Raw genomic sequence first — 22,906 nt, 5'->3', positions numbered from 1 at the left:
CGATTGTCAAAAGAAAATGTTTACATGCTCAAAAAGGCTACTATAGAAAATATTAACAATGGTAGGCAATTAAAGCTCAATGGGCTAATAAAAGAAATACCTACATCATCTCCTATGCTCAAGAAGACTTACTTATTTCGCTTCGTCCCACACACGAAAAAAGTTCTAGACTAGCGCAGAATAACACATAATACAACTTTAAACCTCTCAAACACATGTTGCACATGACTCAATTAGAACGATGTCATTCTAACTCTCAAGTCTAAGCAAGTAATAGTCACATAACGAAGTATTAAGCAACAAGTACTAGATGAACATACGAGTCAAGAATTGAGAGAATGTGTCACAAAAAATAACTATTCAAATTCCTAAGGCATCAGTGGTTTAAGGGGTTGTTTTAGTTAAATGAATATCAACCATTAGATTTAAAAGTCGGCAGGTGTCACGAAATTAAAGGTGCACCGCATGAACTGGACGGACGGTGTACTGGAGGCGAACTTGTTCCCCTGCAAATGGTTATGACAAAAAATTTACATGAGTATTAAATCTAAAAAAAAAAAGGTTTATCATAAATCACAAGTTTTTGTACTTAAAAATATAATATAAAATGTTTGAGAGATCGTTGCCGAAGTAAATACAGAATGATTTCCCAAATAATGATAGTGTCTATTAACACCAAAATTTGAACCAGGGCTTATAAGTAGCCACAGCGATAATCCTATACAACATGGCCACAGGAAGGGATTTTGTGCAAACAAACTACTTAAGATTACAATAAACTAGTGCATAAAGTTATTCATTTGCCAATCTGGCATTTTCAACAACTAGACAACAATTTTTAAGTTCTTAAGAATACAATATCTGTTGCTATATAGTAGTGTTGATAAGTGAAGTTTTAAATTTGAAGGAGTCGCGCTTTTACTGTTGTCTACAAGCAATCACGCAAAAACATCTAGATTACTTCAGGGTTAAATTCTCTGCTCTACAATGAAAAAATACTTACTTTTGAATAGAAGGTAAGAAGCCATTATCCATACAGCTACTAATTGTATCTCTTATGATATCGTCGATATTATACTTGAAAGAAAATCCCAGATCTCTCAATTTCTTTGAAGATATCTCGGAAGGCATCACCAAATCATGTCCTCCTCTTGCTTGCCTGAAACATTGAGAATTAGACAGTTACTTTAATGCAAAATCATTCACATTAACTGTAACTTTAATTTTCGGAAGAAATGGATAGATAACCTGTCTAAAGCAGGACTAGGATACTCTTTTGTAAGGTGATCGATAACTTGAGACATAGCCCAACTCCGGGCACAGCATATATATCGTCCTTCTGCTTTTGTGTTCTCCATCAGAAATATGTGAGCGCAACATATGTCCTCGATATGAGCTAATGCAATTGATCCCATTCTTGAGTTCACACCACTTAGTATAGCTAACAATTCAGGATCACCTATAAAAGTAAAAGGACTGAAAGCTAAGTGACAAAAATATATACATTAATGTTGAAGGGGTGTTTTTATCTGCATCTATTTGGTTTAATGTGAAAATGTATAAAGCAATTGTAAAGTTTATGTTGGACAAATGTAACCTGAACCAAAGATGTGACAAAATTCGTTTTAAATTAAAACAGGAAGAAAGGAGAGAAAGCAAACCTGTTATTGGTGACAAGAGAACTTGAATGCTTGAAGGAACTGTAGGAGTGAGGAACGGACCAGCTACAGTTGGTGTTATTATTGAAACCAAATCAATGCCATTTTCCTTTGCAAATTGGAATGCTGCCTCCTCCGTTAAAACCTTTACTAGTACATAAACCTACCAAAGACATTTTCCCATTACGAGCTACGATCGAAGTGCACTTAGTGTCATGATAAATAATTTAAACTAGTACTCCATCTGTTCCATTTTATATGATATCGTTTCCTTTTTAGTCTGACAAGAAAGAACATTATTTTTCTTTTAAACTTTCTGTTTTACTCTTAATGACATGCTCATAAAAACATAATGCTAGCACAAATTCTAAGAATACTCAGAAGTCTTTCTTTTATTTCTTAGTAGTCCGAGTATAGGGGAAAAAGAATTACCCAACCACTAGGTTTTGTGTGCTTAACATGTTGGACAGGTATCTTGCAAGATTCATCCACAAGAGGTGTCCAGTTTCCATAGCTGTCTCTGGCAGTCACTGTACTGATTGATGATGTGAAAACAACTCTTTTTATAGAGTTGGATTTCAAGCAGGATTTCAGAACATTCAAGGTACCCTGGATTGCTGGCTCTACGACATTTTCTTGAACATAGCTGTCTTCAAATTGAAACAAGCCAAGAAATTGAATACTTGTGTAGGCTTCAATTGATTTTGAACTACTTTGGGACTTACCAAAACAAATGATTTAGACAAGCATGTATTTACCAACATTTTCTGTGGCTTGTACTCCGAATTCCATGGGTGCAGCAACATGGAATAGACCACTGCAACCTCTCACTGCTTCGTCGAAGCTCCCTTCTTCTCTTAAATCAGCTTTGAACAATCTCAGCCGGTCATTGGCCCCGGGCAGCTTCATCAGATGTAATGACTTCTCTGAAAAGGTCAAGACCGAGGATTAATTTGCGATACTGGTTCCGAATGAACTCATATCAAACAAAGGCGAGCAGTTCATAATACAATTCTCTCTAACCCATGTTATCTAAATGGGGTTATTGCTCATTCAAATAAATGAATCATGAAATTTGAATGGCAACTTGGAATTGAAGAAATCTACAGGATATATCAGTTTTGAGAATTTAAGAGACAAAATACATTGTACTTTTTAAATTATGAGTTCAGAATTCAATATTTGTTAGTAAAATATTTTTAACGATTTTTCATATATTTATATTTTGTGTCGAGAATATTGAATTTAGTTGAACCATTAAGTGTAATCTGCATCCACCCAGATAGCTCTAACACATGTTTAGAGCTATCTTCGCACGCTACACGTACTATAGAATTTACAGGTCTCACGAATATGTCGTACACCATATTCTCATTTCTGTGAAGCAGTAAATTCCGTTTCACGAGTGTACTAAGAATGCTAAAATAAAGTGTCACACAGTTTGAGAAAAAACTACGAGCTGTTACGATCAGACCTTCATAATCATATTTAATACTCTTTCCATATTTTCTTTGTTAATTTAATTTGAATCAAATCTCACTATAGGTGGATCACGGCTTTTTAAGCCTTAGAGGTAGGTACTACACATTTTTGCCTTTCCAACCCAAAAGTTTGGCTTTCTGGCTTTGTTAAATCAAAGGGTTAATTTCAGGTATGATTACCTTAAATAATATAATTTGATGTAACAATAAAGTTAGATTTTTTTTTTTTTGGTCATATTAGTGTATGTGAACTTATCCACTATAAATCAATGTTTTTTTTTGTCTCTCACTCTCTCTCTCACACACACACATATATAACTAATAAAATTTTAACAAGTATCAAGTACAATGATTTAACGGCTAAAAGTTCTAAAGGCTGAACCCATCGGGTTTAAATCCATTATCCACCTCTAGTCATATTAAAGTAACTGAATTTTACAATGACAGTAAAGTCTCAATATTGATGCATAGTTGATTTTCGTTATATCAATGACAATAAAGTCTCAATAATCTTGTGCTTAATTATTTGATTGCTTGATCACCAATTAAATACTATCTACGAATCTAGAGTTGAACTCGAAAGTGGGAATTCCATATTGCTTATAGGATTGAGTATAGCAAGTTCTTGAACCTGGGAATCGGGGAATGGATTCGCGGTTAGGATAAACATATACCTAATTGCCTTGCTTGGTTGATTTACATGATAAATGCGTTCTTATTAGTTCTAATTCCACAGACATATAAGCGTTAGGTTAGCTTGAATAGGCGAGTAAGAACTCAACAGATTCTTATGAGCAGTATTAACCCTGTCAACCAGTAAACCAGATAAATTAATTAGTCAATTCAGTTTAAGAATACAATATGATTGTTAGATAGCCCATAACCCTAGATCGTTTTCATCACATTGATAACATAAAAATCTGTTATCCTTTTGTTCACTATTTGTTTTTCTTTATTTTAATTAGTTTAGATTCAAATACTTCTAGGTTTAATTCTTGTCTAGATAAGTAGGATAGTCTAATTTAGTTAATAGTTAATCACAAGTCCTCGTGTGTTCGACATCCGACTTTTAGTCACTTTATTACTTGACGACCGCGTATACTTGCGTGTGCGTTTGGCCGCAACAAGTTTTTGGCGTCGTTGCCGGTGACTTAGAAATTAACTATTTTTCTATATTAGACTTTTACTTTTATCTTTACAAATTTTGATTTTTTTTCTTCTCTTTTTGTAAATATTTTTTTTATAACAATTTTGATCTTTCTCTTAGTGTGTTCTAGTTCTCTCAACATGACATCTGGGGATGAAATATCCGGAGGTAAGGTTATTGATGAAGTTGCTTGGTTGACGGAAGACTTAGCTTTTATGGTTCGTCTTTTTGGGCTTGTCATGACCTGAACTCTGGGAGGTCTGAATTTGAATATAGGAGTAAGGGTTGGTATTGGGAGAATATTCACGATTAAGTGAATACGAGGAACGACATTATCTTCTAACAAAATTGGTGAGTGACTGGTCTAAGGAGAGAGTTGAACTTGCACAAGAAATTGACAGGTTTGTCTTGGCTGTGCGTAATTTAGATGCAGATTTGAGTGCAAAGGTTGATGCGTATAACACCCAACAATTTAATGATGAGTTGTGTGAAGCTAAAAAAAATTTCTAGACCAAATTGAGGAGCTAAAACGAGAATATCAATTATTAGACCATATTTTTCTTAAGGATGTCAATGTTTGGAAGAGCATTTTAGAGTCATATGAGGGAGTAGATAATGTTATATTTGAAAACTCTAGTGCATGTAAATATGAGGATATAAATAGTAATACAATTCCAATGTTGTGACGTGTTGGTCCTCATTCTAAACATTTTTCGACAATGTGTTTGGTTGATGACATGGAAATCGAGTCATCTGCGCCTTTGGAGGAGCCAATGGAAGAGGAACATGCTGCTTACATTCTTGGATTTGTTGTGCCAGAGAGAAAAAATTATATTCCTCATATAAAGGCCAAGAATTATAGACTGAAAAATTTATTACTTGACCTATTTATTTTTGTGTCCCCACCAAAGGAGCATAGACACAGACTGGATGCCATGTTAGAGGTACAATTCATAAGTTCGAGGTGGAGGCAGAAAGTGGTTCAAGTCGTGCCGCGACGTTAAATTAGGCACTTGTTAGGAGACAACCCAACTTTACTGCCTTATTTTATTTTTATCTTTATTATATTATTTTTGTAGTGTTTGTTTTGATTTTGTAGGATTATGAGCATAGGAAGCATAGCCATTGGAAGAGTGCAAAAGCGAGCTTGATGGTAAGAACTAAGTGTGGGCTGCCCACACAAAGGACCATGCCTGGGGGAAGTCTGAGTACCCCATGAGCCGCTATTGTTTCGGCCTTTGGCCCTTCAGGGAGTTTCTTGTCCACCTTCGTTATTATTTAGCTTTATTTGTGCACTGAGGACACTGTACTCTTTCAAGTGTGGGGTGAGAGAATTTCTCTATATAATTAGTAGTAGTATGTTAGAAAATATTAACTTCTTATTTTGATTTTAGCTTCTTATTTTTATTTTCGTAGTTGTGTAGTATTTTAGTAGCTTAATTTATTTTTTTATATTGTGGTAAAAAAATTTAGAAAAAATTTGGACTTTTCCAGACAATGGATCTGTTGGACAATTTTTTTGAGGGATTTAAGTCCGATTAAAAATACCAAAACGATTTTCTTTTATTTTTTTAAGTAGTTAGGTAGTATCTCGTAGTTTTTCTTTCGACACCAGTTCTTTTCCAAGGGTGTAGCTCAAATCGGGTATTCTAGTTTAGTGTTTCTTCTTTCTTAGGAGTAGGATAAGGGAGAAAACTGAGATTGCTCTGAGGTACCTATTGACATGTTTGGTGTTGGCAAGTTAAGTTATGGCGTGCACTCTGTCTTCCTGCATATATGATTTAAATTGTAATGCCCAAGTAAATTAAGTAGCCTACTCTTTGACGCCTTTTTCTCAGTTGATTGACTTGTATGCCACCGAGTGCATTGTTGCTTAAAAATTCTCAACTTGCTATGCTTGCCTGACTTAAGAGTCGCACAAAACCGTCTTGAGTGAGTCAAGTGCCATGTGTGTATAATGATTGTTGATATTCTGTGCTATCCTGTATAGTCTAGAACTTGCCCCGTGTGTTAATCAACGCGAAATCATTAAGTTATGCTAGTCTAGGATATGACATAGGTGTTTCTTGCTTGACCATAAAGGTGCTTGGCATTGACAAATAAAATCTTTCCATTGCTAGCTCATTTGAGCCTATAGACCATTTTCTTGGCGCCCACATTACAAGCCGTACTCCTACTTTGTTCTTAATTCAAGATTGTTGAACCTTTACCTCCTAAGACACTTAGTCGCTAAAAGAAGTAAGGTGAGAGATTGAGGAGCGGTGTTTGAGTGGAACCATGGAAGGGCTTTTATGGTGAACTAAAATTAGGAAAGAAGGGCACTAGTTTATGAACTTCAATGTATGGAGTGTGTGAAGAAAAAGAAAAAGAAAGTAAAAAAAAAAAGGAAATTTTTTGCAAGGAAAAGCAAATAAAAGTTCAAATAATGTAGAAAGATACACACCTCCTAATCCTTCTCACTCATGTTAGTGAATCCATAGAGGTGCTTGATTGCAAAGAGGGCTATGTTATATATGGTGTATGACAAGTGAATAAGTTGAAAAGAAATTGCGCTTGATTTGTGAGTGTAGTGTATTAAAGTGCTTAGGAGGGTTAGTCACTATACCTAAATGTATCCTACTGGTCCCTTAGCCTACATTACAACCTTAAAGTCCTAATTGATCCTAGATTTGACTCGCTTTGATTAGTAGAGATGACACTACGGACAAACTTATGGTACATCCACATGATGCACATAAATTCTTTACGAGGGCGAGTGAATGTTGTACAATTGTGTGATGTCCTTAATTTATGTTCAATGAAATATTTGAATGTGTGGACTACGTTGACATTCACTCTTTTGCTTGTGGTGAGGGCACATTGTCTCATGACGGACTGGTAATGTTGTACACTTTCTTTTGTTGGGTGAGTGTGTGAGTTGGGGATGCTTAGTGGTAACGAGTTGCCTCTTAAGGTAGGGTGATTGTGGAGAGGGTGCTTGAGTTGGTTGAATAACATTGAGTATACTTGGGCTAGTTTAAAAATAGTAAGAATGTGAAATTTGCGTGTTCATGCTTAATTGCCGATATCGATCATAGTCAAAAGGTAGAGTGTTTGATTGAATTAATTGTGAATTGCTCTTTCATAGTGATAAGTATATTTTGGGGGTGTTAATATAGTTCCATTGCTCGAGGACGAGCAAGAGTCTAAGTGTGGGGTGTTGATAATCGGCTTAATGTATGCATATTTTGATATATATCACCTCACATTTTGCTCATGTCTCAACTACTTGAGATGTTTAATATGACGATTTGTGCTAAATTGTGGTATTTCTATGTGTAGGAATCATTTGGATTCAATTTGGGACGAAATGGTGCGAATTGGAGCGAAATCGGGACAGAAAAGCAAAAAGTAAAATTTGAGGGCCACGGCCAGCGTGGGGCGCTGGCTGTGGCGCAATTTACAGCAGCTGAACTTTTTGAGCGCCAGGGCTAGTGCCCCATGCTGCCCTGGACGCTCAAAACGTGAACATGTCCTATTTCAATTGGGACTCAGTTATTTTGACCCCAAGATGCCCTCAACTCATATAAAAGTCAACCTAAACCTATTTTGGAGTAGAAGATGACGTTTTTTGAGAGGAAAACAAAAGCAAAGAGCCGGTGTAGAGGAGGACGTTTTTTGAGAGGAAAACACAAGAACAGAGCCGGTGTAGGGGCCGGAATTCATCAGATTCCATCATTCTTCTACCAAACTTAGTAATTTTTATGTTTCTTTGTATGATTTACTGTTTGGCTACCATGTCTATGTGGAGCTAAACTTCACGTTCTAGGGTTGTGGTTCTTCCATGACTATTGTTATTCGAATATTGATTATGATTTCTTAGTTTATCATATTGGTTTATTTATTCAATCTTTTGCTTAGTTATTTGATTGATTGATCACCAATTGAATACGATCTACGAATCTAGAGATGAACTCGAAAGTGAGAATTTCAGATGGATTCGCGGTTAGGATTGACATATACCTAATTGCCTTGCTTGGTTGATTTACAGGAATTATAAATGCATTCTTGTTAGTTCTAATTCCATAGACATATAGGCGTTAGGTTAGCTTGAATAGGCGAGTAAGAACTCGACAGATTCTTATGAGCAATATTAACCCTGTCAACCAGTAAACCAGATAAATTAATTAGTCAATTCAATTTAAGAATACAATATGATTGTTAGATAGCCCATAACCCTAGATCGTTTTCATCGCATTGATAACATAAAAATTTGCTATCCTTTTGTTCGAGTTTACTATTTGTTTTTCTTTATTTTAATTAGTTTAGATTCAAATACTTCTAGGTTTAATTCTTGTCTAGATAAGTAGGATAGTCTAATTTAGTTAATAGTTAATCACAAGTCCTTGTGTGTTCGACATTCGACTTTTAGTCACTTTATTACTTGACGATCGCGTATACTTGCGTGTGCGTTTGGCCGCAACAATCAAGTAAAATTTAATAATTTTACTATTATAATGAATAAAATTTACTATTGTTAAAATTTACTATTGTTATAGTGATCCTAAGAAGGAGCAGATCAGAAACGAACCTGGATGGCGCACAGTAGCATGGACCTTGCAACCCATTTGAAGGAGAGACCTAACCAACCATGAACCAATGAAGCCACTGCCTCCTGTTACACAATAACTCTTCAGCTTCTCCTCCTCCATGCTTTCTCTTAAGTACTCCTGTTACACATAGAATAGAGGAGTATTTAAGTAGGATCAAATATGGGTGCAGTAAAAAATTGGGAGGACAACTTTGTAAGTAGTGTTTGCTAGCTCCTTTGCTGTCTTTATACGGCTTTTATGTACTATTTAAGTGAGAAACAAACAATATCTTGTCTGGCCTTTCTTGGAAAGTCCCATTAACTCAGAATTTCTATCTCTTACATTCATATTTTAATTGTTTACCTACTCCCTTAGTCTTAAATATAATATATACGATGTGAAATGTACTAGTGCGTTTAATTCGAATTCGTAGGTCTATTATGGCATAAAGTGCACTCATAAAGGGTGGAAGTATCTCATATCATCCCACCACATTTGTCGGTAAAGCACATTGCGACTTAACAATATTCAATCTTTCTTAATGTTTTGTATGCTTCAATGCCCATCCTCTATGGAACAATACATAGACGAGCCTTTGATCTAACTCATTTTTATACAAAGAAATAAAAATTCAAAAATCGGAGGGTACGCTCTCCGCAAGATTTGCTCGGATTTTTTTTTCGGTCGTCATGATATCTTGAAACCTCTTTGCTTGTCGGTGCAAGAGTGAAAAAAGTGCTTCACGAAAGAATCGTATAACGCAGTTAAATGTTTTCTGTTGGGATTTTCGTTGTACAATATTTCACTGATATAATATTTAAGAAAAAAAAGAGTTTGACACAAAAAATATATTTAAATTTTGTAACCTTAAACATCATGAAACTGTTAGGTGTTAGCCATAATTTTATTACTATATTTGGTTTTCCTATTTGTTGAAGGAAATGGCAATATAATTACCTTAATTGAGTTTTCCTTTTTGTAGAAGAAAATTATAATTCTCCTATACTTGGCTAGTACTTTTTCTTGTAGGAAAAAGTTTGGACTTCTATAAATTGAGGATCCTTCCTTCTCATTCAGCAGCATCCACAATGTAGCCATATGGGGCTTGAGAGTAGTGTTTAGGGGGAGAACTTTACGGGACAAGTGTTAGTGTGTCACTTGTGTTTGCCTCTTCGTGAGGTTGTTCTCTCAATATTTGTACTCTCTTTTATTATAGTGGATTGCTCATCTTCGCACGTGGACGTAGGTCAGTTGACCGAAACACGTTAAATGTTTGTGTTTCGTTTGGTAGATTTCTCCTTTGTTGTCAGATTTATCGTCGTTGAAGTTTTGCTTTACTAGCTTCCGCATGACACCTAGTTTTTTCGGTCCTAACAAGTGGTAGCGAGGTTCAAGACGGGTTCATCTTGGCGGGTTCAGTTCTAGCCGCAACATATTTGACGATAATCGTAATTTTTTTCTGAGAAATTTGACCGGTGTGCTACGCACGTTGAGACAAACTTTGTGGTGGAGATTTGGAGATGCGACCTGTTGAAGGCTATGTGAAGAAGGTGGATCAAGTTTATTTTGTCAGAAAATTTCGGCCAACCGAGGTTTGTTAGGTGTTTGCCATAATTTTCTTACCATATTTGGTTTTCCTATTTGTTGAAGGAAAGGACAATATAATTACCTTAATTGGGTTTTCCTTTTTGTAGAAGGAAATTATAATTCTCCTATACTTGGCTAGTCCTTTTTCTTGTAGGAAAAAAGTTTGGACTTCTATAAATTGAGGATCATTCCTTCTCATTCAGCAACATCCACAATGTAGCCATATGGGTAGGGGTGGGCATAATACCGACCGAACCGAAAAAAATCGGCCGAACCGTGAATTTCGATTTTTCAGATTCGGTTTAATCGATTTTTCGATCGGTGCACGATTTTAAAATTATTGATTTTCGATTTTTCGGTGCGTTTTACGGTTTTTCTATTTCGGTTGTCGGTTAAACCGAAAAACCGAACTTTTCCAAAGTCATGTTTGAATTCTCACTTATCCTTTTTGCTTGGTTCGATGCGTTAACGTTGCAGAACTCTGGACCAAGAATATGTACGATTTATGTGCATTAATAATGGTTGAAGCAGCTTTTCCATCATATAAATATTGTTTCCGGCTATCTTCATCAAAACAAGAATTACATTAATTTGTTAAGTAGCGCTAGGATAGAGCATGCCCTCGTCTCTAACATGTTGTAAATATGCATGTCCACAGTAGACTTGAAAGTTATAAACCAATTACATATATGAAAGATACACGTCTATATCTTTCTGTTGTATGCCAAATATTTTGGACTTTTGGTATTTGAAAATTTACTGGTGTTCCATACTACTAGTGTTTGTGCCTAAACGCTATAATTGGTGAGGGGGAATGAATTGCCACAATACAGTGTATTGAATACACATTTTTTATAGGAGTCTTTAGACATTGCATTGTACATAATTATATAAGGACAGACTTCGTTGATCCTACGAGTCTACAACCGTTTGAAATCGAAAATATAAACCGGAAATAATCGAATCGAACTTTGAAAAAACCGCACCGAATCGTAAATACTTTGGTTTGATTTGGTTATTATTATTACAAAACCGAAAACCGAACCGTATTTTTATAATAACTGACCGAACCGACCGATACCCACCCCTACATATGGGGCTTGAGAGTAGTGTTTAGGGGGAGAACTTTACGGGACAAGTGTTAGTGTGTCACTTGTGTTTGCCTCTTCGTGAGGTTGTTCTCTCAATATTTGTACTCTCTTTTATTATAGTGGATTGCTCATCTCCGTTGTGAACATATGTTAGTTGACCGAACCACGTTAAATGTTTGTGTCTCTTTTGATAGATTTCTCTTTTGTTGTCGGACTTATCGTCGTTCAAGTCTGCTTTGCTAGCTTCCGCATGACACCTGATTTTTTCGGTCATAACAGAAACTTCTATAACTATAAATGCAAATTATTACAGTACAAAATTAAAATTAAATAGTTATTACATATAAAAAGAATATTTTTTTTTAAACAAATTAAAAAAGAAAAGAGCGTTATAGGAAAATAACTTTTTTTTATCGTGGAACAGGTGTCATACTTTCACTAGGTCTATACATAAATAAACTAAACAACAACACGAATTAAAAGGATTACTGTTCCCTCATGTGAGCACAGAGAGCAATTAATGGTTAGCTTTCATGTGTCATTTGGTAGTAAATCCATCATCTGTGTTGCCCGAGGCCCCCCGACAAACCCTCGCTCATTGATAGAGTCGAAATTTTTTATTTTGTGTCTTACACAAACACTAATTGTGTGAGGCCTTTTTTTTTTAGGGGAAAAGACAGAACTACTTATAAAAGTGAAATTATTTATCCTCTCCTACCCATTAAAGAATTCTACCCACTAAATAATTACAACTCCTACCCATTTAATAAATAAACGACAATAACAAAATAACTACCCACGCTTTTAATGCCTTACGTATAAAAACGCAGAAGTTGCTCAAAATTTCAGAAAATTAGCGCACAAACGTGGAAAAACGCAGAAGCTCTTCAAAATTTCAGAAAATTAGCGCACAAAATTGAGATTTCCACTGATCGAAGAGCAGTAAGTGTGAAAAAACAGATCGAAGATGCTGATTCGGGTTTTAATTTCGTTGTTCTCTTCAGATTTTGATTTTGCTGTTGGTTTGATTTTGATTTCGGAGCTAAACTTCTGAATTTTAGCTGAAAATTCTAATCTAGGTTTGGAGATCTGGAGATCTAGAGGTTTGATTTCGCTGTTGTTTTGTTGAAATTTCGAACACTGTTGAAATTTGCATTGTTGAGATTCAATTTTGGACATAAAAGTGATTATAACTTTAGAATCATGGAAAATATTCCAATTCTGCTGCAACATAGTGGAGAATGGGATGATAACAATAATTTCATAAATTTTCATGTTGATGCAATTCTAATAAAGACCTATTGGAAATTTGAACAACTTCTCAGAGAAATTGCAAAGCAACTGCAAAAGGACAGTAAAACAATAGTTATTCAGTATGCTATTGCTCAAGGATATCCACCAATTACAATTTGCAGCGATATGAGTGTTAGTGTTTATATGGAATTGAAAAAATCAAGTGCAGGGATGACAACACTTCCCCTGTGTGTGTCGTTTGCTAAAAACACTATAGCTGCAAGCACCTCCAGTTTCGATGTTGCTCCAATTTCACTAGAAATTGCACAATTTGAAAGCACTGATATGATTACTACGTTTGATGTGCAAGAAGGAGATGACGCCATTTTAGAACTTGATGATGCAAACATCATAACTGATCATTTTCATCAAAATGTTGAAAAAGGACAAATTTACGAAGACAAGAACCTGCTGGCTCTCGTTATGAAACAGTATGCTGTTAGAGAAAAATGTCAATATCGGGTTCATAAATCATGCCCAATAAGGTTCGTCTGCATGTTTTCAAGTAAAAAAACTATGTGTTACCTATATAGTATATAAGTATGCTAAATCAGTATACTATGAGAGTATGGAATTGTATTGGTCTGTCTGTGTTTTTTATCAGTGATACTGGTATAGTATATAAGTATGCTATATCAGTATACTATGCGAGTATATAACTGTATTGGTTTGTCTTTGTTATTATCAGTAAAACATAATACCAATATAGTATATATGTATGCTAAATCAGTATACTATGTGAGTATAGAATTGTGCTGCTTTGTCTATATTTTTTATCAGCAAAATATGATATTGATACAGTATATAAGTATACCAACAGAGTATACCATGTGAGTATATAATTGTACGGATTTTTGTGTGTGTGTTTTTATCAATAAAACATGATACATAACTGTATTTGTATTATAAACAGGTATATCCTTGAATGCGTGGATGAAAGATGCACTTGGAGACTTAAAGCATCAAGCCTGCGAGCATCAAATCTTTTCAAAGTGACAGATTTCAATTCTGTCCACATTTGTTTAACTGATAAGAGATTTTGTTCACAAAAGCAAGCTGTCTCAGCTTTTGTTGCAGTTGTGGTACAAGATAAACTTGTTGACCCGAAAATCATATATACACCAACAGATATCCAGAGAGACATCCAAAAAGCATATGGTATGGACTTAAGCTACATGCAAACATGAAGATCAAAAGAAAAAACAATACAATTATTGAGACGATCACCAAGTGAGTCATACAAGAAAATGCCAACATATCTTTATATGTTAGAGTACGCTAACCCAGGATCAGTGACACGACTACACACTGAAGGAGATGGGAGCTTCTTGTATGCATTCATAACTATATATGCATCGATTAGAGGATGAGTCTAATGTAGGCCAACAGTTGTAGTTGATGGAAGTTTTTTAAGTCAACATATAGAGGGACCATACTCACGGCTTCCACGCAAGACGCAGAGGGTAAGAATACAATCCAATTACATTCAGTTAAAGAAACAAAAAATATTTTCAAATATTTATGATACAAGTATACCAATAGAGTATATAGTTGTTTTGCTACACACCTGCACGTACCTATAACTATACTACTATATGAAATACTAAATTAATATTTTGTGTACAATCCAATTATATTCAGTTAAAGAAACAAAAAAAATATTTTCAAATATTATATAATACCAGTATGGTATACAAGTATACCAACAGAGTATATAGTTGTTTTGCTACACACCTGCACCTACCTATGACTATACTACTATATGAAATACTAAATTAATATAGTGTGTTGTAATTGATATTTTGTTCTTTAGGTTTACAGGACAAATTCTACCCCTCACATATGCAATTGTTGATTCGGAAAATGATGCATCGTGGGAATGGTTCTTCGTGCAGTTGAGAGAAACCTATGGACAAAGAGAGGGAATGTGCATTGTATCAGACAAGCATGATGCTATATGGAAAGCAACTTCAATTGTCTATCTAGAAGTCCCTCATTGTACATGTATGTTCCATCTGTGGAACAACATAAAGACAAACTTTAGGAAGAGCCAAAAACAAATCAAAGAAGTATATTTTGCTTTAGCAAGAGCATACACTGTTGAAGAATTCAACAGGCATATGGCAGAGTTAGAAGCTATTGATAGTATAGTGAAAACATACCTGATGGATATTGGATATGATAAATGGTCCCGGGCACATTCCAAGGCAAATAGAACCATGACCATGACATCGAATATTGCGGAATTAGTAAATGTAGCAAACAAGCACGCAAGAGACCTCCCTGTTGTGAATTTGCTTGACTTTATGACAACATTGATTCAAAAATGGAATTACACCAATCGGAAGGATGCAGTGGAATCATTTATGAAGATTGGTGCAAAGTATGAAAAAATATTGGCAGATAATACTATCTTATCACAGACGATGACGGTATGCATTTTCAAAATCATAAAAATACTGCATGTACTGTATTTTTACTTTTTTACCTTAGTGATTTCACTAAACAACTGAATATTGTTATTTAAAAAATACTATTACTTCATATAGCTAATGACTTTTCTTAATTAAAATTATACTAGGTGTTGCCATCAACTGAATTCTTACATTTAGTAATTGATGACCAAACAAGAAATGTGGTACGCCTACATGAAAGAAACTGCACTTCTGGGAGGTTTCAGCTAGACGATATTCCATGTCCACATGCAATGGCAGTTATACAAAAATTCCATATGGATTCATACAAGTATTGCTCGGATTACTACAACATAGACTACTTGCTGAAAACATATGAGATACCAGTAAATCCATTGCCTGATGAAACAACGTGGCAAATTTCAGAACATATCTCTTCGCAGGTGGTACTGCCACCAAAAGGAAAAATCAAACCAGGAAGACCTAAAAAGAAGAGAGGCATAGGAGGCTGGGAAGGAAATACAGTTACATGTGCACTATGCGGGAGAAAAGGACACAACCGGAGAACATGCCGAAATATTCCAAAGAGAGATTGATATAATGCTTCAATGTTTTTATACAACTCATATATTGTAGAATCATAGCATTTGAATAACAAAAAATAAAATGCATTTCTTGCACTGGGCATATATTTGGTATGATGATTATTTGCGAAAATTACTTTTTGGCAACAAATTTATATGGCTACTTGTATTTTCAATAAGAATCTGTTTATTTTCTATTTTAGTATATAAAAGTGGGATGCATTTACATCTAGTTGCTGCAGGAAAAAAATGCTAAAATATATCTGTGATACCCAAGTGGTATATCTGTATGCCTTATTGGTATATCTGTATACCTTATTAGTATCAAAATATGTGCAGAAATAGAAGTGGTGCACGCTTTGCAGCTCATGTCTGTATTGAACTATAACAAATTGGAAGCCATTTACATGCAGTTATTTGTGCATCATCAGGTACATTAATACAAGGTGATACCCAATGTTATATTTGTACACCTCGCTGGTATATAGTGGTATTGCACTAATATGGATAAAACAAAATATGCGCAGAAATATAAATGGTGCACCAGATACAATGTGATACCTAAAATGCGCACACTTTGCAACTCATGTCAGTACTTACATCTAGTTGCTGCAGGAAAAAAGATGAGTCAAATACAACATACCCAAATGGTATATCATTATACCTGATTGGTATATAGTTCTACTACACTAATACACCATCTATGCTAAAACTACAGATGAACATTAAAGCTTAGACCATCATCACATTCGAAAGCAGATCATTTAACTTCTGTCACAACTACTTTGTATGTTGCTGGAAGTGTTCACTTCATCTGCCCCTAATTTTCACTTGCTGAATCCATTAAACCTTACCCTCTGGCAAAGGCATGGACCTCGGCATCCTAATAAACTAACAACTTTATGGAAGAAGCCTAAGAAAAGCCTAATAAAACAAGCTGAAATAAGAAACAAAATCAGCAAATTTTCAGCATCAAGAGACATAACTAAACTGATAACCCCATGTACTTGAAGAAATCTATTACCACATATTTTGAACCAGAATAATTAAATATGACAAAAGAAACATTAGCAGCTGGAAATATTTTATAAAGGCACAAGTTTCCTACAGTCTTAAATCAGCAGAAGGTCATTTACTACTACTAATACCATACTTCACCAAAAACTATTAAAATCCTGCAAAGTTTTCATGATACAATTAACTAAAACCAAAAAGAGACCTATACTACTTCTTGCGTTTCTTTCCACGAGTCTTTTTAGGTGCTACTGGAGCCTCAGATTCACTTGATTCGCCATGCAACTGCTTGTTCCTCCCATAGTGCCACAACAATATACCAAACCTAGCTCGAAGACCATCCACATCAAAATTGGCAACAGGGATTGGAAGATCTTCAATAATATACTCTGCAAAGCAAGCAACATATACTCCACAATCTCTGAAATAAAACAAATAAATAGAATATAAAAATCAATTAGAAGTGAAAATGTTAATATGAATGAGGAAAACAAAGTAAAAAAAAGTAACTATTCTTACGAATTTTGCTGTGTTGGCAGATTTGTAATCAGTTCAATATCAAAAGGATCAATCAACTTCTTTCCCATGTGCAGACCATTTTCTACTACAATGTCACTTCTTTGGTTATAAAATTCAATACTAACTAGAAATAGGGGGATCAACACAGCATAAGCCTCTGCCACTTTATGAATAGCTTTTTTGTGCTTTCGATTACGTAGCGAGTCATATACATAAAAACATCTCTTGTGGAATGACACACACCCCAATATCCAATGCCAAATTAATTGGAAAAAGGACATGATCAACCTGGTGCCATGGAGTATTGCAATGCATCCTAAATCCTTTCATGTACTCCATGATATCGTCTGATCTATCAATCAAATGATCTTGTTTCCCACCTTTTACAAATTCTGTGAAAACCCTTTGAATGATATTATTAAAAAGAGTATCTGTAGTTGTGACTTTGATTGGCATATTAATTCCATATTTCGCCTTCTTCCTAAGATAGTAGAATATAATATTCAAGTGCTGCAAAAAAGAGAGGAAGAAAACATGACTACCACTAACAATATGAATGAACTACTACAACAACAAAAATAAAAAGCAGTACACATACCGAACTAGAGAGCGGCCTGCCAGAATAGTTTAAGGTATGGAAAAACGTCTTATCATCAATCTGTTCAACTTCAAAGTCAAAACAAGGCTCTAGCTTTTGATCACCAGGTAAATACACTTCCCTATTTCGTATAAAAGAAGATATGGATAAGAAATATAACAACAAACATTAAGAAAAAATGAAAACAAAAGTACATGGAAACGAATACGCACTCTCCCAATTGCATATTTGCTTCAACAAAGTTTGAGAATGCAGTCGTAAGCTTAAAATCAACCGTCTCTGAAATGTCATTTACAAATGGAAATCTTCCTTTGATAACCTTCGAGGATCCCCCAACTGCACTAACACCAGATTGCCAGTCATTCCTATACGGTGACTGTTTTACAGCTGCGGGGCGCCTTTTCCGTGTTAAAACTGCAGGAGTAGTTTCAACATCTGTTTGTATCTGAACAATATTTCTTGATACCGACTGATCAAGTTTAGACTTATTTACAGCACGAGTTGTCAGATCATTTCCAGATTGATTTACATTACGTCTCCCTCCTTGTGTAATGGAAGCAATTAGATCAAGTTGAGAATCAGTATATTCAAAATCAGAATCCAAGTGAAGATCACCCCCGTGTTGACATGGAGCTTAAATTAGAAAATGCTAGTGAATAAATAAATATACAAAGTTAAGAAATTTAGAAAAAAAGAATGAAAAGTTATATATAGAAGACATTACCAGAAGACAAATTCACATTACTTCCACCAACATCCACTTGACCAACACCATCAACCCGATATGCTAAACACATAAAAGTATTATCAGCATCACTACTTAAATAAAAAATAAAAAACTATCAAGAACCTATCATTTACATACTAACTACAGAATTAGTAACATCAACATCGTACCCTGTGGAGCAGTATTAGACTCAATAACAACATCTGCTCGTGTCTGTACAGGGATTCCTGATGGCAGCGGAGCAGGACCCGACTTTTTAATATCATGAGATGACTGCTTATATGTTTCTTGTTGTGTAATAGCGGTGATTTGATCAATTGCAGATGCAGATAGTTCAAAGTTAGAATCCAAGCCAAAATCATGCTCATTTACGAAGGGGGCTGAAAAAAGTTTTTAAAAAAAGGTTAGTCAATGCACAAATACATAGAGTTAAATAAATAAAAAAATAATCAAAAATTACATATACAACATTTTACCAGAACGCAAATCATCATCCTGTTGCTTGTGCTGAAAATGAGAAACTAACAATTTTAGTCTTATGTATATTACAAGAATACTATGTGCACTAAAAGTAAAGAATGGAATAGTATCCTATAAGCATATATTGCATCTTTGAACAATATACTATAGCATTATATTATATAAAAGATGAATACCGCTGAATTTCCCTCTGGTTTCACTGACTGCCTACCAATAGCTGCAAGCACCTCCTCAAACTTGTTCTCTACAAAAAGCTTCAAAGCTTGTAACTCCTTCATTACCTCAGCATTGGTAGGTTGGGAATCACCTCCAGTACTTTCAGGCATACTTTGTGTCTTTGGTAATTGAGTGCCAAAAACCTGAAAGCTATCGGGCTGGCTGGGTTGGCTGTCAGTGCACTCAACTTCAATTTCAAAGCTTAGACCACGCACATAAAATTGTTTCTTCTCATCATCAGTTGGGGTGATGTTCTTTAGCTGCAATTATTAAGCACACTAGTTAGAAATAGAAATGATAATAAAGTGTGAAAGAAAAAAGATCCATATTACCATATGATACCAATATAGTATACATGTATACCAACAGAGTATATCACTGAACTGGGATATAGTATACATGATACCAATATAGTATACATGTATACCAACAGAGTATATCACTAAACTGGGATATTGCTACAACTGTGACTAAACTAGTGTACCAAAATATTAAGAGAGGCAATAAAACTATGAGAAAATTACCTGCTTGCGTTGCAAGCTACACATTTGCAAAGCAACTCGCTCATTATGGATTTGACCCAAGACTACCCATTTCAAAATTCGTAGAAGTTTGTTGTTTCCAAGATGATCAGCAAAGTGACCATCCAAACTTGGGAAGCATTCATACAACCAAGTCTGTAAAGCCAACCGGAAGCCACCAAGTCTATAAAAAGAAGGCTTATCTTGAAACTTATTGGAACACGAGTCAATTGTAGCTTTATAAACATCTATACCCCAGGGATAATTATTAAAATTACCAGACTCAACCAAGTCAATGTAAGACCGTGAAATAGCCTTTGTTTTGAGTTGAGAAAATAAGAAGTTGTTGACAAAATACAGAACTGCTATCTTCAACGCATCATCATCCGTTTCCCATTTCTTCTTCTTAAAACAGTCTGCTAGTTGGGCAAATGTCACGGATGCAGTCTCAAAATATTTTGAAATCAACCTATTCTCTGCTATGCTCTCTATACTTGTATAACCCTTACATTTCAACCCAGTAACAAGTGCAAATTCACCCAAGCCAAACCGCAACCTAGAATCATTCACTACAAACCGCATCTCATTTTTAACCTCATGATGTACTTCTCTCATAAGCGAATGGTGCATAACACGAATCTGCACAATCATTGGTGGTAGATCCAAAAAATAGCCAAAGCATGTTTTCTTAAACAGTCGAAGTTGCCGCTTTGATAAATTCGCTTTCAATTGATGAATAACATGGCAATTGGTATCCCAATCAACCTTTGGTTTATAATCTAAGTCAATAGGCACAAGGAAATCCCAACACTACAAAACATGTTCATATAAAATAATTTCAAAAATAGAATTCACTTAAAATGCAACTAAACCAACTAAAAATATCACAACTACCATACGATACCAACACGACATATAATTATACCAGCAGGGTATACAATTATACTGACTAATTTCTGGCAACTACAAATGACTATACTACTATTACATAACAGATAGGAATAAAGAGAAAAAGCAAAAAGGAATGCAGCTATAAAGTATTTTCAAGATACTGTACGATACTACTATTATTAAAGGAAAAACAAATAGCGAAGACAGCTAAAAATAGATCCAGAAGCATATGATAGTATATAGCTATACTAACAGGGTAAATAGTTGTACGGGGTTGTTCCAACAACTGTCTATAACTATAAAAACTATCACATAACACACATACACTATGTCTATAGGCACAAAACTTCTATGGGAAACATCATGTGTGCTATTGCCACTGCAACAAAACACCAGTTACGCAACAATCGGATAAAGAACATAAATGTAATTTTTTAGAAGAACTATGTCAAATAGCATTGCCTCCCCCTTCCAGACTCAAGTACTATGTCAATCATGTAACTGAGTACCTGACATCTTTTTTGTATACTACTTAGCACCAATTCAACAAATCATTTTCATTAGAAAATAAGTCAATCATGTCCTAACTTATTACTTAAGGTTAAGGGATTCTTCAGATGTTTCAAAAGGGACAATGGGTGTTATTCAGAAAACGCCCCATACATGATCACTCTACCTCGATGCCTGCCTATAATCAATGCCAGTGGTGGGGCTTCTGCACATTGACTCCATCCACACCATGCCACCTATAAAGAAAAGCTCATTCTGCACACATAACTTACACGGTCCCATTCCTTCCATACTTGCTTCTCCCCACCACTATCAACTGGCCTAAACACTAGATCACGTACAAAATCATCTAATGCAAAGTGAAAATCAGAAATAACACAGAGCAGCTCTGGCTTCAATAAATTTGGTTGACAACAACAACTACTGATTGACAACACTAGTGAATCAACGACCATTTTTTTAAACCTCAAGCAGAACATTAATTTAATCTGTCTATTTAATTCAAAAAATTAACACAACTGACTATAACTATAATATAATACAAAAGCATAATAAGAAATCAAAAAATAACAATGTACTATACATTAAAAATCGCAAAGATCATAATTGTAAGAAAATTACCTTCTTGGGTGCGACACCAATTTTTCTCTTCTTTAATTGAGAATCATCGCTACAATCAACATCTACTGGTTGAGTCTCTGTTTCAGGCACGAATTCACGTCGGCTTCCCCCTAACTCAGAATCCTCAACAACTTTACCTTTTCCCTTATCAGTCACAGGAACATCTCCTATGACTGGTTCGGAATTTGTGTCGGGTAATGACAGGTAGGGAGTTTCATCGACTGACGCGACATTAATATTTTTGCCTTTTCCACCCTCTAATTCTACATTTTCAGTTGTGTTTTCAACATAACTACTGCTAGGGTTACGACTAAGTGGAGACTGAGAATCAGAAAATAAGAAAAAACTAGGCCCAGACATGGCTGAGGCAACGGATTCAGCAACTACTTCTTTTGAAGAATGATATTGTCCAAAGCGCCACCATCTACGCGCACAACTCTTCCGACCCATAGAGAAAACAACAACCCATAGACATTGATTCACAAAAGTACAAAGGAAAACATAAAAATCCTATGATTTTGAAAACCCACTTTCACTAAAATGTACTTTCAGAAGCAAAAAATTCACCAAAGCAAAAATGTCACCCAAAATTAGGTACTAGACGAAGAGATAGAATGGAATCGGAAGAAAAAAATTACAACTCGAATGTGTTTCACTTTTGCGTTCTCATCTGTTGGCTATGGAGTTATGGAAAGTGTACTTTGTTAACTGATAGAGAAAGAAGGAAAACGTGGGAATAATGGGCAGAGTGGGCTGGATCGAAGATAAGGGAGAGATGGGTAGATTGGGCCGGGGCCGGGTAAATAGATTGGGCCGACTGGGTAGGCAGGGTAAATAGTTTGGGGATGGGTATTAAAAGGTAAATAGTTTGGGCCTAATAGGTATAAAGTGAGATTTTTTTTTTAATCTTATAATTGTGTGGATCCTAAAATTTTATGGACCCAGATATGTAAGATGTAGGTTCACAAATATATGAGATAAAA

The 22,906-nt window shown here is 35.2% G+C and overlaps 2 protein-coding genes across 2 annotated transcripts; both read right to left on the bottom strand.

Annotated features, from left to right (window-relative positions):
* Positions 1 to 229: 229 nt before the first annotated feature.
* Positions 230 to 9,062, bottom strand: LOC107770601 (putative anthocyanidin reductase). Its single transcript, XM_016589923.2, has 7 exons — positions 8,857 to 9,062; positions 2,417 to 2,584; positions 2,091 to 2,308; positions 1,662 to 1,821; positions 1,249 to 1,459; positions 1,004 to 1,159; positions 230 to 506 (listed from the first exon to the last, which is right to left on the bottom strand). The coding sequence occupies exons 1-7, from the start codon at positions 8,975 to 8,977 to the stop codon at positions 443 to 445; spliced, it is 1,098 nt and encodes a 365-aa protein (XP_016445409.2). The 5' UTR covers positions 8,978 to 9,062; the 3' UTR covers positions 230 to 442.
* Positions 9,063 to 17,050: 7,988 nt separating this feature from the next.
* LOC107825928 (uncharacterized) lies at positions 17,051 to 22,373 on the bottom strand. Its single transcript, XM_075220676.1, has 12 exons — positions 21,924 to 22,373; positions 21,575 to 21,790; positions 19,905 to 20,711; positions 19,341 to 19,640; positions 19,161 to 19,191; positions 18,855 to 19,064; positions 18,682 to 18,744; positions 18,170 to 18,590; positions 17,958 to 18,078; positions 17,572 to 17,869; positions 17,360 to 17,483; positions 17,051 to 17,261 (listed from the first exon to the last, which is right to left on the bottom strand). Exons 1-12 carry the CDS (start codon positions 22,371 to 22,373, stop codon positions 17,051 to 17,053), a joined length of 3,252 nt encoding a protein of 1,083 aa, XP_075076777.1.
* Between the last annotated feature and the right edge of the window lie 533 nt (positions 22,374 to 22,906).

The sequence above is a fragment of the Nicotiana tabacum genome, chromosome 8 (genome assembly GCF_000715075.1).
Source record: "Nicotiana tabacum cultivar K326 chromosome 8, ASM71507v2, whole genome shotgun sequence".
Classification (NCBI taxonomy): domain Eukaryota; kingdom Viridiplantae; phylum Streptophyta; class Magnoliopsida; order Solanales; family Solanaceae; genus Nicotiana; species Nicotiana tabacum.
This window is presented reverse-complemented; position numbering and strand designations above follow the sequence as displayed.